Source organism: Hemicordylus capensis, chromosome 7 (genome assembly GCF_027244095.1).
Source record: "Hemicordylus capensis ecotype Gifberg chromosome 7, rHemCap1.1.pri, whole genome shotgun sequence".
Taxonomy (NCBI): Eukaryota; Metazoa; Chordata; class Lepidosauria; order Squamata; family Cordylidae; genus Hemicordylus; species Hemicordylus capensis.
This window is the reverse complement of record NC_069663.1, coordinates 21,602,552-21,618,179: the sequence shown is the minus strand read 5'-3', so window position 1 is coordinate 21,618,179 and position 15,628 is coordinate 21,602,552. Positions and strand designations below refer to the sequence as shown.

The 15,628-nt window shown below is 46.8% G+C and overlaps 1 protein-coding gene across 1 annotated transcript; it reads right to left on the bottom strand.

The window, feature by feature from the left end:
- Window positions 1–3,755: 3,755 nt before the first annotated feature.
- LOC128333375 (protein NKG7-like) lies at window positions 3,756–14,090 on the bottom strand. Its single transcript, XM_053268835.1, has 5 exons — window positions 13,946–14,090; window positions 7,798–8,038; window positions 7,095–7,238; window positions 5,184–5,318; window positions 3,756–4,189 (listed from the first exon to the last, which is right to left on the bottom strand). The coding sequence occupies exons 2-5, from the start codon at window positions 7,970–7,972 to the stop codon at window positions 4,131–4,133; spliced, it is 513 nt and encodes a 170-aa protein (XP_053124810.1). The 5' UTR covers window positions 7,973–8,038; window positions 13,946–14,090; the 3' UTR covers window positions 3,756–4,130.
- Between the last annotated feature and the right edge of the window lie 1,538 nt (window positions 14,091–15,628).

Below are 15,628 nucleotides of genomic sequence, written 5' to 3'. Positions count from 1 at the left end.
AATGTGAGGTTGATTTTATCTGCCATGTGCTGTTATTTTGTTCCTTTTGTAATGATAGCCAGCATAAGCTTAAGTTAAATGTAAAGTGTGCCATCAAGTCGATTTCGACTCCTGACGCCCCCCCCCCCGAGCCCTGTGGTTTTCTTTGGTAGAATACAGGAGGGGTTTACTGTTGCCTCCTCCCACACAGTGTGAGATGATGCCTTTCAGCATCTTCCTATACACTGCTACCCGATATAGTACCAGTGGGGATTCGAACAGGCAACCTTCTGCTTGTTAGTCAAGCATTTTCCCACTGCGCCACTTAAAATGACTTATTCCTCCCCTGTTATTACATTGCCCTGGCCAAACGGATGGATTTTATGCCACACGTCTTCTATAGAAACCTTCTATCACTCATAATCTCGCCAGGTTCTGTGTGGCTTTCTGTTAAGATCTGCCAACAGTTAATGTCTGGAATGATCTCCTAGATGCCACTACGAAATGGCTGCTGTGTTGGTGTGTACTGTATGATAGAACTCATATCTGGATATAGTATTATTTTGTTTGCTTGTATGTCTGATCAATGATTGTAATAAAGTCATTCATTCATTCATTCATTCATTCATTCATTCATACAGACTGGAACTTCCATTGCTACATTTCCTAGGAGGTACATTCCATACGCTAAGCTGGAATTGCCTCTGAGTGGCCATGCATAGGATTGTGCCAGTTTGAAATAGCAAAATTTGATGAACAGTTTGACATTCAGCAAGTCAAATGAAGATTTTGAAATCCCCTCCCCCAACCCCCCCCCAAACCCCCAACCAATTTCACCTACAGCAAGGGTTCCCAACCTTTTAAAATAAGTTTATCCCTTCTGTCACTCAACTTCAGCTCAGGTACCCCATAAATATTTCTAGAATATGTGCACGTAGAAACAAATTTAAATATTATCTATGAGTAAGTCACTGGCTAACATCCAAACAAAGTTACTCATGAGTACTCCCATTGTAATTAATGGGGCAAATTAATGGGACTATGAATTTCAGTCAAACTGCTTATGAGGAAGATAATTAGGACGTGAGCTAGTAAATGGAGCAGCCTGTCTCATAACTGTAGCATTTAAATTTGTGTGTGTATCACATAGATACCGTATGTAATAACACAAATTTAAGTGTTACAATTAGGAAGACCGGCTACTCCAGTCACTGGCCACATTCATACTAAATTACTCATAAGCAGTCTTGCTGGAATTATTGAAATTAAGTTTACTTGTCCCATTGATTTCAATGGGACTACTCACAGCTAAAGTTCTGAAGTCTGTCAATCAGGCTGAGGGGTGGGGTATGCTGAGCTCCAGCACATAGCCAGCCAATCAGGAGCAGAAGAGGAGGGTCTTCACCCTCCTCCCTCCCCTTCTGCAGTAGACACATCACTGATGATGTATTGGCTTCAACCAATGATCCTCAGATGGTTAACCAACAGTGAGAATATAGAGTGGAGAGGCAGGAAGGCTTTGAGGACCACCTGGTAGCCCTTCAAGTACCCATAGGGTGACTAGTACCCTCTGTTGGGAACCCCTGACCTAGAGTAATGAATCTTCTATGGTAGTGGCATCACAGGTAGGTAGTCCATGCTGGCTTCGAGGATAAAGACACACATCTTGCCCAGTCATGGACTCCACCCATATGACTTGTTATCGTTACCCCAACCTCGAACCCCTCAGTTCCCAAAATGAGCCCTTCTGAAACAAGGGACCAGGCACCTCCACATCAGGGGTCTTACACACCCCAATGCCCTGGTGCTGAGGCAAGCAATAAACCCACTGGGAGCAACAGCAGGAGATGGGGCATGCCCTCACCTCTTCCCTGTGGACTTCCACAGAGGCATTTGGGGGTCCACTGTGGGAAACAAGATGTTTGGCTATGGATACGGATATGGATACAGATATGACGAATATTTATATACCGCTTTTCAACAAAAGTTCCCAAAGCGGTTGACATCAATATAAATAAATAAGTAAAATGGCTCCCCCTCCCCAAAGGGCTTGCAATCTAAAAAAAAAAAAAGAAACATAAGATAGACCTCAGCGACAGCCACTGGAGGGGTGCTGTGCTGGGGATGGAGAGGGCCAGTTGCTCTCCCCCTGCTCAATATAAAGAATTACCTTTTTTTTAAAAAAGTGCTTCTTTCAGTTAGCAAGGGATAGGCTGCTAGATAGGGCTTGGGCCTGATCCAGCAGGACTGCTCTTATGTTCTTACGAACTGAGAGAGGTGTGTTGATGTGCTTAGCTCCTGGTCTAAGGGTTTCCCTGTGAGGCTCTCCACTTGTCCTCTAGAGGCAGAGCCTGGGAAGGGTAGTCAGGGCCAGTGTTCCCCGTAACATGGAATCCCAGATGATGTTGTTGACTACAACTCCCGGCATCCCCCGCCAAATACCATTGCAGCTGAGGATGCTGGGAGTTGTAGTCAACAACATCATCTGGGATTCTCTGTTACAGAGAATACTGGTCAGAGCCTCGAGGAATAGAAGGACTCTGCTGGATCTCTGTGGGAACTCTCCAGGGTCCTGAAGGGCCCGTTCCTGGCTGCTCTTTTCTGTGGACCTCTCCTACTGGACCTGTCATCTCTGTAGGGCCCAGACTGTTTGCTGGGTCTACACCTACACCCTCTCGAGTCCCCATCTGTCCACAGATTAGCCTTGCCAGGACAGAACTGGACACTTGTTGACTTATTTCACTTCTTTTTATTCTGCTGCTAACACAGCACTTTTCAAAGAACCTGAAAATACTCTTAAGCAAGTTATGGGGTGAAAGAGGAGAATGGAGGGCATGAAGGCACAGGGAGAAGCAGCCATGGTAGAGAGTACTACTACTACTACTACTACTACTACTACTACTACTACTACGAATATTTATATACTGCTCTTCAACCAAAATTCTCAAAGCGGTTTACATAGAAAAATGCATAAATAAGAGGGTCCCCTGTTCCCAAAGGGCTCACAATCTAAAAAGAAACATAAGGCTATCAGCAACAGCCACTGGAGGGATGTTGTGCTGGGGATGGATAGGGCCAGTTGCTCTCCCCCTGCTAAATAAAGAGAATTGCCACTTTTAAAAAATGCCTCTATGCTCAGTTAGCAGGGATGGAAGAGTGAGTGGAAGGCCCATCCCTTTACCCCTGGAAATCTCTTCCCAAGATGTCTCCTGTTCAGGAGCCCTGGCCACACACTGGCTGTTCATTTAAACACTTGTCTGTAAGAATCATGAGGGCCAGAAGATATTTTTTGAAATAAAAATATTAAAGCTGGCCCATAGGGTATAAATTGGGTGCTGGATGACAAGTTCTGTGTCATCCATTCCATAGACCAAGAGTCCACAAGGCCATCTTGATCTTTTCTCCCATGCGGGCCAAGGGTTATGTGGACAACTCCCATCTAACCTCTCTTTTGAGATAAGGAAATGGTTTGTTCCAAAGGCAGGCAATAGCAGGCCTCTCTCCTCATAGCAATATTTTCCCTGTGCCAGGGAACTCTGAGATTCCTGGGAAACATAAAATGGGTTCCTTGGTGGACCAGTTTTCATGAAGGATAGAACTGCCGGCATTACTGAACTTCCCCCTTCAGGGAATGACTAGTCAGTTCTAGGGCAGAATAGTCAACCTTCGCTCTCTAGTTGTGGTTGAGCTACAGCTCCCATCATCTCCAACCACAGTTTTGTGGCTGGGGATGATGGGAGTTGTAGTTCAACAACAGCTGGAGAGCCAAAGTGGCCTATCCCTGTTCTAGGGCATAATCCCAGCTCCGGCACAGTGATAGTGCCCTGCCTGAGGTGATCGGAAGCTTGACACAGAAGACATCCCAGAATCCTTTGTTGCCCACAGGGGTTCTATGAGAGATGCTCATACATTCACGAGAAGATAAGACAAGGCAGAAAGGATTCCCTGGAAGCAGATTGTTAGAAGACCATTTCCCTAGAGAAGGTACCACTGTGAGTAGATAGATTTAGGGTGGGAAGAAATGGTGAGGCAGCATAATTGGAATGGTAGTGAAGGGGAGTTTATGTGCATAGGAGATACAAGGAATAGGTGTCCTTTGGTGTAGAAGGTCTTCATGGCAAAGTTGTCTTTGCTTCTGTGGATCCCGGGATTCAAATGCTTTCATAGCTAGCAGTGGGAGAACACAAGTGGGCAACAAGACTGAAGATACCTGCCAGGAGGGGAAAAAAATAATAGTAAGAGGGATGGGCTCACAGAACCCAACTTGGTATCCTCCAACTGTGGCAACTGGCCAAAAGCCAGAGTAAACGCTGACTGGGCCAGTGAAGTTCTGACTGGGTGGTCATCCTATTCTCAAGATCAGAGCTGCACAACTTTGGCCTTCCAGCTATGGTTGGACTACAGTTCCCATCATCCACTGCTACTGTGGCCAGTGGTCAAGGATGATGGGAGCTGGAGGAGGGCCAAAGTCCTGCCCAGGATCAAAACCAAGTTAATGGGCCACTCCAGTACTCAATAGTGGATGGCCATGGGCCATGACTCTATGGGTGCAGAAGGGGTGCCATTCTGCCACTGCAATCTCTATGGTGAAAAGGCCAAAAATGGATGCAGATGGGGTGCCCTCCTACCCCTGCATCTCTATGGTGAAAAGGCCTAAAACAGATCAAGACAGGGCTGCCATTCTATCCCCACATCTCTATGGTGAAAAGGCATAAAATGGATGCATTTCTACCCCTGCATTTCTATGGTGAAAAGCCCTATCTTGTTAATGGCTACCAGTTCAGTTGAATTCTGCAAGTGCTAGTAAGGCCAAATAAGGGGCCCTATCCCCTTGCATATAAGCCACCTAGCATATAAGCCACCTAGCATCCCCTTGCAGATAAGCCACGCAGCAGGGAAGTAACTTGCCTAGGGAGCAAGAGGTTGCTGGTTCGAATCCCCGCTGGTATGTTTCCCAGACTATGGGAAACACCTCTATTGGGCAGCAGAGATACAGGAAGATGCTAAAAGGCATCATCTCATACTGTGCAGGAGGAGGCAATGGTAAACCCCTCCTGTATTGTACCAAAGACAACCACAGGGCTCTGTGGTTAGCAGGAGTTGACACTGACTCAACGGCACAACTTTACTTTATCCCCTTATATTCCTTGTGTTTTAATAGGCTCCCTGCCACATAACCCTTCTTTTTCAGGCCACACACTCACCAGCCAACAGAAGCATAGGAAATGCTGTGCAGCCTAGGTAGAAAGACCATTGGTAGGTGCACTGGATCTGAGGACCCACGTCCTTATTCCAGGATTCAGCAGTGAACACAGCTATAGCGATGAAAGTGCAGAGTCCTAGGAGGGTACAGAGAGAAGTTTAGGGCCACCAATCAACGTGTGTGTTCATCCCTGGATGACTGCCAGCCCCGCGTGGCGATGTGCAGGTGTGCAATGAGCCATCTCAGACCTGCCACCACCCCAGACGGAACATCTGCCTCGCCTTGAACACAGAGCATTTCCAAGGGAGTCCGTTGACCAGTTCCGGGTTGGTCTACCTGGGCAGTTGAACTGTACTGCACAATGGTATGGTGGCGAGTATAATCTGCCTAGGGTCACATTCCATGACATTTAGGAGCCTACACAACCTAGACTGAAGACAGTGAAGACTGAGACTGCAGCCTTGTGGTAGAAGTTTGTTGCAAATCGCTCAGAGACGTAAGTTTTGGGCGGTATAAAAATATGTTAAATAAATAAATAAATAGTCATGAGGGGAGACTCCGTGGGGAGCAGCAGCAGCGGATCTGCAGGGGAAGGATCAGGGCCTGGGCCCTGAAGGAGCCTGGATTTTTCTCATGGTCATCAGTCACTTTTAACGGCTTCAGCCTTCCAGCTATTGTCAGACTACAACTCCCACAATCCCTGACTACTGACCACTATGGCCAGGGATGATGGGAATTCCACTCCAACTCCTCTATGGGAGGAGTGCTGGTCTATGGGAGGAGTGCTGATCTTGTGGTAGCAAGCATGAATTGCCCCCTTTGCTAGCAGGGTCCGCCCCAGTTTGTATTTCAATGGGAGATCAATCTATCTATTACTTATTAATTATTTATTATCTATCTATCTATCTATCTATCTATCTATCTATTTGTTTAACATATGTTTATGCCTCCCACTACCAAAGTCCCAAGGTGGTTACAGCAATAAAACAACCAAGAACTTTTTACAATCAAAACATATTAAAAGGTCAAATTAAAATACCTATAAAAACTACCAAACGGCTAAAAAAAGCTTGGCTGAAGAGATGTGTCTTCAGTTGTTTCCGAAAAGCCACCAGGGATGGAGCTGCTCTACTCTCAGCAGGAAGTACGTTCCGCAGCCCTGGGGCCACGACAGAGAAGGCCTGCCTCTGAGTCACTACCAGACTAGCCGGTGACACTCTCAGATGAACTTCCCCGAAGATCTTAATAGGTGACGGGGTTCATACCGAAGAAGGCGTTTTCTTAAATTAGATTACATGTGTGAGCAGCACTGCAAGATATTCCCCTTCGGGGATAGGCCACTCTGGGAAGAGCACCTGTGTGCTTGCATGCAAAAGGTTCCAAGTTCCCTCCCTGGCATCTCCCGATAGGGTTGAGTGAGACTCCTACCTGAAACCTTGGGAAAGCCTCTGCCAGTCTGTGTAGCCAGTACTGAGCTAGATGGCCCAATGGCCTGACTCGGTATATGACATCTACCTATGGTCATGACCCAGGCCATGCAGGGTCCCAGTACGCATGTGCGGCAGCCTCCAAAATGGCCACCGCACTGAGGAATAGGCCCAGAAAGGGCCAAAGACTGCCAGAACCGGGGGATTTTTGCATAAAGGCTGGCCGGCGGGTGGGAAGGGGAAACCTCTGCAGACCACCACCACCCCTGCCAACTTGGAGAAGCCCCCCCCCCCAGAGGGGATAAGTTAAAAGAAAAAAGAAAAAGATTTTTTTAAAAAAAAAGTTTGACAACCAACGCAACCAAATCAAACATGGGGGTTTGAGGGGGGGCAAAACCAAACTGGCCCCATCCGGTTCATGTCCAGTTTGAACTCGAACCGAACCAGGCCAGGCGGTTTTGTGCACACCCATACCGCACACCTACCTGCCACAAAGGCAGCAATGGAAGCGATGAAAGCTCCCCTCAAGACATGGATGGAGGGAGTGAAGGAGGCAAGCAGACAGATGACCGTGATAGAGGCCACCAGAGCGGCCAAGATCAAGAACGCACGTGTGGCAAGAATGTAACCTGAAAGGGAAGCAGAAGATGCACAAGGTTACCAGAAGATTTCCTTTTTTAAAAGTCCCACACCAGAACCAAAACACGACCAAATAAAGAAAGGACATCTGCCCTTAACATGAAACCCACTGATTCAAGTCAGTCTCTTATGGAGAATCTGTCCAAAAGAAAGTGTGCAATGTTCCTTCTTGGAGGACCCTTGAAGTCCTTTTCAAATTTCACTTTGGGGAAATGTTTCCAAACCTACTGCAGAGAAAAGTGGTGATTCTCGTTGTTGAGCAGGGGGAGAGCAACTGGCCCTATCCATCCCCAGAACAGCATCCCTCCAGTAGCTGATGCTGGTGTGCCTAACTTACATCTCTTTTTTAGATTGTGAGCCCTTTGGGGACAGGGGACCATCTTTATTTATATCTATGTCAACCGCTTTCTGAACTTTTGTTGAAAAGTGGTATATAAATATTTGTCATATTTGTATCCGTATTCGTATTATCTTATCTTCAAGACTCCCTTCTGTTTTCCTGCTGGGAACCTTTAGCTGTGTTTGGAGTCACACTGCTGCTCTTCTTACCATCGGGAGCATCTTCTGTGATGCATTTCCCGTCTAGGCACTCCTGCCAGAGGCCACTGTGGTTGATGTATCTTGGTCCATACGCCACTAGCCAGTAATCAGTGACCAGTGCTATCAAAAGAAAGACGATTCCGGCAGAAGCCACCAACAGGCTGAAGATTTTGCAGGCCAACATCTTCACGATGGTCTGGATGAGTGTCAGCAGCTGGTTGCCTAGCTGGCTGCTTGCCTACCTAGGACCCTGCGAGAAAAGACAAGGGGAGGGGTTTTAATGCATGGGGGTAGTCTGAACATGAGAATGGAGTGACGGGTGCAAACCTAAGGCAGACTCTCAGTAAAGAGAGAGCCAGTTTGCATCTGCATGGTGTCTACTCTGCATGAGGTTGCAGAGAGAGGCATGAAAAGTCACTCAAAATTTTAAAAAGAAGCAGGTTCACATTTTATTTTTAGCTTACTTTCCTTAAGGTAATTAAGCTTATAAGATCACTCAGGTGTGTGTATCCCCTATCAACTTCACAATGCCTGGACCGATTTGGACCAAATTTGGTACAGTTGTAGTGACACATAGAGACACCTCAAAAGCATAGTTTGCGATGGTGATATCCACCCCATTTCAAGATGGCGGGCACATGCATGTTTGAGGCACAAGTAGGAACCAATTTCAACCAAATTTAGTACAGTTCTAGTGACACACAGGGACACCTCAGTGGCATAGTTTGTGATGATACCATCCACCCCAATTCAAGATGGTGGGTGCATGGCCATTTGAGGCGGGAGTGGACTAATGTGAAGATGGTAATTATCAATTAAGATAACAGTGAAAGGGAAGTAGGCAGATTAGTTCTTACCAGAACATCTTGTTATGTTTATATCCCGCTTTTCCTCCAAGGGGCCCAGAGTGGTCTACAGAATGTGGATGTTCCAAGCGACTTTTGGGGAAAATAATCTTCCTTTGCAAAATCCTTTACCGCCTACATTTAGTGAAGTGTGCTTTCGCCCTGTTCTTCCTTCTTTCTTTTTCTTTTTAAAAAAACATTTCCTGTTTGTATTTATTTATTACTCCCTTTGTATGTGGCCTCAAACAACCAGTCTCTGGGCGGTGAATAAAAGCTAAGCATCATGAAAACATCCCCAGGAGAGTTAAAACACCAGAAGGGGCTGTCTGACTACTTAGCCTTGAATTGTTTATGTTCTTGTCTTTTCTCTTTGGCAGAGAGATGCTGGAGGGATTTGGTTTCAGAATGACACAGCCTTTGGCTTTCGTACCTCTCTCCCACCCAGTCATTCTGATTCTCCCACAAAGACCTTCAGTGTGGAAGTCACATCTCCCATCCGAGAGATGCCATCAGAAAAAGAGTACCTCCTGCCAGTGCCTATGTGAGATAAATGTAGGGTTCAGCATGTTGGAGCATGCAATTTACCCGTGATGGGTTTAGTGATTCATTAGCAGAGCACTAAAGAAGCTACCCACTCCAGTTACAGAGTAGAATACAGAGCGTAGTTGTTGCAGCTATTTAGAGAAGAGACATGGAGATTCTTGTAGGATCAAAATACTAAGTAGATTTATTGGTAAAGTAGCCACCTAATGGTGCAGCAGGGAAATGACTTGACTAGCAAGCCCGAGGTTGCCGGTTAGAATCTCTGCTGGTATGTTTCCCAGACTATGGGAAACACCTGTGTGGGTACATAGGATGCTGCCTTTCACTGAGTCAGACTGTTGGTCCATCTAGCTCAGTATTGTCTTCACAGACTGGCAGCGGCTTCTCCAAGGTTACAGGCAGGAGTCTCTCTCAGCCCTATCTGGAGATGTCAGGGAGGGAACTTGGAACCTTCTGCATGCAAGCATGAAGAAGATGCTCTTCCCAGAGCAACCCCATCATCTTACGGTGCTCCCACGTCTCCCACTCAAATGCAAACCAGGGTGGACCCTGTTTAGCAAAGGGGACGATTCATGCTTGCTACCCCAAGCCACCTAATGGCACAGCAGGGAAGTAACTTGCCCATGGAGCAAGAGGTTGCTGGTTCGAATCCCTGCTGGTATGTTTCCTAGACTATAGGAAACACCTAAATCGGGCAGTAGCGATACAGGAAGATGCTGAAAGGCATCCTCTCATACTGCGTGGGTGGAGGCAATGGTAAACCCCTCCTGTATTCCACCAATGACAACCACAGGGCTCTGTAGTCACCACAAGTCGACACCGACTTGACGGCACAACAACCACCACCCCAAGACCAGCTCTCCAGGGGGTGTCCCATGGGGTATGGGACCCCAATGCATTGCCCAGAGCTCCAGATCACACCAGCCACCTCCCTCCTCCACGACCCCTTTCAGAATGGAAATAGGGCAGCGGGGGTTCCTGCACAGAGCATGGGGGAGAACTCTTGACCTCACGAAGCCCTCTGTGGCTTCCACCTTCAGAGGCGTTGCATTGTAGTAGTAAAGACTTTTTTTAAATGTATGTAATTATTTGGGGGGAGGGGGTTTGATTAGTTATCCGGTGAGGGGGGTTGGCTGTGAGCCTGGTCCCAGATCTTTAGCAACGTTCTTGCTTTCCCCACCCGCCTGCCACAACTGCTGGTCTGGAAACTTTTAAGTCATTTCAAAGTCTGATTTGGCCCTGAGATGAGAATGTGTTGAATAAATAGGCTCACTCTGGTGGGAGAAAAGGGGGGATTGGGCGCGGTGGTTACAGCAGCGCAGAATGAGCTGTTCGCTTCAGCTCAAGCCACTTCCTGGAGGCTTTGATCACACATTTAGTGGCTCGATGAGAGCACCGGAAGAAGTGTGAGGTCTGGTCTACGCATGCAGCAGACTGAGGTAGTGCAACAGACAGCATCACTTTGAACAGCAGTCCACATTTTGGATTCATAGTAAGAACTCCCAGGCTGCATGTAGAAAACTAGCCCAACAGGCACACATCTCCCTGAAGTGCTAGCTTTCCACTTGCAAGCAGGCTTTTAAAAAAATAAATAAATGCGGGTGAGCATTTAAACGTAATCTTTCTGAACTATCAACTGGAATGGTACAGTCCTACTACTGTTGCTTTCTCCCAGCTCCTTCACTTTCCAAAATGTCATAGGTACCCACATGTGGGCCTCAGGCACTCCTCCATCAACGTGGCTGAAAGCTCCTCACCTCCTACTCTGATCATTTCTCCTGCAACAGCTTGTGCTCCACTGACTGCAAAGCCAGGAGGGTTCAAGATGGTTGACTACAACTCCCATCATCCCCAGCTGCAATGGCCTTTGATTGGGGAAGATGGGAGCTGTAGTCATTCAAAAACATCTGGGAATCTCTGTTACAGGGAATGTTGGTTAGGACCTGCAGTTTGCCGCACTTCTGGATGACAAGTTGTGTGTGCCACAATATTCTGCTCTTGTGAATTATGAAAGTGACGGAAGCAAGGGGGCTTACTGGCCAGAAATAAAAGAGACCATCTGCCTTGCTTCTTGCCTTCGACCAGAGGGGTGTTCTGCAGAAATCAGCTGGTGACGTTTCCCAAGGTTGCCATGGAACATAACTTGTTCCTTGTTACAGATCAAAATGCTGATAAAGGGAGAGAGAGCTGGTCTGGTGTTAGCAAGCATGAAGGGTGCTCTTTGCTAAGCAGGGTCCACTTTGGTTTGCATTTGGATGGGTGATCACATGTAAGCAATGTCAGTTTGGGGGAAAACAGAACCTTACATAATATCACAAATTACATCTCACATAATAACACATAATATCTCATACACTTTAGCTCCCTAAAAGTACATAAGAACAGCCCTGCAGGATCAGGCCCATCTAATCCAGCATCCTGTTTCACACAGTGGCCCACCAGATGCTGCTGGAAGCCTACAGGCGGAGTTGAGGGCATGCCCTCTCTCCTGCTGTTACTCCTCTGCAACTGGTACTCAGAGACATCCTGCCTTTGAGGCAGGAGGTGGCCTATAGCCCTCCAAGTAGTAGCCATTGATAGACCTCTCCTCCATGAAGTTATCCAAACCCCTCTTAAAGCCATCCCGATTGTTGGCGGTCACCACATCTTGTGGCAGAGAATTCCACAAGTTGATTATGCATTGTATGAAAAAGTACCTCCGTTTGTTGGTCCTAAATTTCCAGGCAATCAATTTCATGGGATGACCCCTGGTTCTAGTGTTATGTGAGAGGGAGAAGAATTTCTCTGTATCCACTTTCTCAACACCATGCATGCTTTTATAGACCTCTATCATGTCTCCCCGCAGTCATCTTTCTTCTAAACTAAAAAGCCCCAGGTGTTGTAGCCTTGCCTCATAAGAAAGGTGCTCTAGGCCCCTGATCATCTTGGTTGCCCTCTTCTGCACCTTTTCCAGTTCTACAATGTCCTTTTTTAGATGTGGTGACCAGAATTGTATGCAGTTCTCCAGGTCTGGCTGCACAATAGTTTTGTATAAGGGCATTATAATATTAGCCGTTTTATTTTCAATCCCTTCCTAATGATCCCTAGTATGGAATTGGCCTTTTTCACAGCTGCCGCACATTGAGTCGACACTTTCAACGAGCTGTCCACCACGACCCCAAGATCTGCTAGGCAGATGCACCAATGGTCTGACTGTGTATAAGGCAGTAAGGTTGTTGTTGTTGTTGTTGTTGTTGTTGTTGTTGTTATTATTATTATTAATTTGATTCCTATACCGCCCTTCCAAAAATGGCTCAGGGCAGTTTACACAGAGACATAATAAATAAATAGGATGGATCCCTGTCCCCAAAGGGCTCACAATCGAAAAAGAAACATCAGACAGACACCGGCAACAGCCACTGGAGGTACTGTGCAGGGGGTGGATAGGGCCAGTTGCTCTCCCCCTGCTAAATACAAGAGAATCACCATGGTAAAAGGCGCCTCTTTGCCCAGTTAGCAGGATCAGTGGCAATATATGTTGCCAATCCCAAATAAGGACCCAGATGAATCTAAGCATTTTATGAAAAACACCCATCTTTCCAAATCTGAATATAACAAGCAGGCAAGACTCTACCATAATTTTATTTCCATCTTATTTATTTATTTATTTATTTATTATTTCTCTGTGTAAACTGCCCTGAGCCATTTTTGGAAAGCGGTATAGAAATCAAAATAATAATAATAATAATAATAATAGTAGTAGTAGTAGTAGTAGTAGTTGTTGTTGTTGTTGTTGTTGTTGTTATTTCTTTGATTAATTAAAAAAATCTTGCCAAATCACACACACACACACAAAGAATATGGTTTTGATTGTCTCATTCAGAGATGTAGCCAATGGGTTAAGTTCTCAGCCATTGCTACAAACCAAAGCTTGCTATATCATTCATTCATCTCAAGATAGTCACTCATGTTTCCAGTTTTTAGTTATCAATATGTAAATTATCAACTCCTTAGATTTTATTACCTTGTTGTCTATGTAAATATTCCCAACGCTGCTGAGTATCGACTTTTCCGTTAAATGCAAAGCCCCCAAAAGATCTAATCTAATTAAAAGATCTACAATCTATGGTGCATCCCCCATAGATGGAAATATGGGCCCTTCTCATTACAGTTGCCAGTCAATACATACAATGCATCAATGGTCTGACTCTGTATAAGGCAGTTTCCTGTGCTCTTATGAGAGCAACAGACATCCTTGTAAAAGTTGGCAACCTCCAAAGAAGCCAAGTCTGATGTGGCACAGGGTTCTCCGGGCTGTAATCTAGGAACCTAGGAAACTGCCATATACTGAGTCAGACCATTGGTTTATCTAGCTCAGTATTGTCCTCACAGGCTGGCAGCGGCTTCTCCAAGGTTGCAGGCAGGAATCTCTCTCAGCCCTCTCTTGGAGATGCTCCCAGGGAGGGAACTTGGAACCTAGATGCTCTTCCCAGAGTGGCCCCATCCCCTTAGAAGGGGAATCTCTTCCAGTGCTCACAATTCTAGTCTCCCATTCACATGCAACCAGGGCAGACCCTGCTTAGCTATGGGGACAAGTCATGCTTGCTACCACAAGACCAGCTCTCCTCTCCTGAGCTATCCGGCAACCCGGCCTAGCTTGAATTAGATAACTGGTTGGAAATATTTGTCTTCTACGCTCACAAAGGGGTTGTGATTCGGCCCTTGGGCACCCTAAGAAGACTCCAGCCTCGGGAATCTGCCCCCAAACAGGAGTTTCATTCTATCCTTACCTGGCTGTCTTTGCAGAAAGAGTCTGGTCAGATATTGTGTCTGGCAAGCAGGTAGGAGGGGGTTGTCAGGAAGAAGGGGTGGTCTTGCAGGGGGCAGGGCAGAGCTGTGGGTTGCAAAGGATGAGACTGAAGAAGCCCGGGAGGTGGAGTCTGGACTTCAGGCTATTTAGTGGCCTCCCCCCCCCGCCCCGCCAGCCGAATCCATTTCAGCTTAACTGCATGCTCGCTACACCATCCCATGCCTGTGTTTGACACCCCCGCCCCCCCCACCGCATTCTGCCACATCATACTTCCTCCTGCAGCTTTTTTAAAAAAAACATTCCTCCTAAGACGCTCTTGTATGTGTCTGTGGCTTCTGTGGGAACAAGCAGCTCTTCACAGGGGCGTGGCAAGGTCGGAGTGGGCCCAGAGACAAGATTTTAAAATGCTGCCCCCCTCACTGAAGCTCAGCTCATGAAGTAAAGGAATCTTAAATGAGGCTGAATCGTGGTAACAAAAAGCATCGCAAAATATCTATCTATCGATCTCCGATGTGCCACAATAGAACATCATCCTAAATTATTTTTTTAAAGGTTTTGTAAATTGTGGACGATGCAAGTCATTGAATGGTACTAGAGAAAGCCATGCTGTTCTGGTAGCTCCAGGTCTTAACACTCAAGTCAGTCTTGAATACAACTGAAGGACGCCCGGGTGGGTGTGCGGCTGGGGGAGTCAGTCATGTGACTTGCCTCTGCCCCCCCCGGCCGTGGGCCTCCGGACTACTGTCTCCCCTTGCCCTTTTATAGTTAAGCCCCTGGCTCTTCATGCTAAGAGCAACATTTTGCTCCTCTAACCAGGGTTGCCAACTTTTTTACAGGCCTAGCGCTCGTCTGCTTTTAAAAGCTGCCTGACATACTGGGTGGGGTCAGGGTTAGGGTTGCCAACGTTTCATTGCCAGAATGAGGGGGAAAGGTTTGTGGCGGCTGGCTGGGGTGGGTGGGTGGGTGCTGGGAGGTGTATGCAGTGGTAATCGAGACCCTGAGTGTCATTGACATAAGTGTAACTGAATGATATGCTATTGAATAAATGAGGGACAAATGCTGACCCTATAGGGACCAACATTTCATCCCTGAAATGAGGGACATCCTGTGTAAAGAGGAACAGTTGGCAACCCTAGTCAGGGTAATGCAACTTTGGCCCTCCTGCAGATTCTGGACCTTCCCAGCCACAGAGACCAATAGTCAAGGATGATGGGAGTTGTAGTCCAACATCAGCAGGATGAGCCCCCACTGCTGCTTCCGCTGCCGATGTTTCTGTTGCTGCCTACAAAGAGAAGGCACTAAGTACCTTTTCTCTAAGTACCCTTTCCTCGCTGGATTCCCCTTTACAAGAATATCTCCTTAACTGGCCCGCAAACTGGTTCGGCTTGAACCGGTTTGGTTCGACTGGACCCGAGACGGAACTGGGTCAACCTGGTTCTGTGCACACCCGTAATGCATGGTGGTGAGATGGTGTTCAAGCCTATCTGCATTTACAGTGTAAGAGCTGGATCGCTGTCAAAGAGGTGCTTCACTCCTTCAGAAACCCGCCATTTCCACAGTGCTCTGAGCGGGAAACCATCACACTTAAAACCAGTGGAGGGTCACAGTTCACATCCAAGCCAGTTCTTCATGGCAGTTTTGCTTGATTCTGAGACTATTTGTC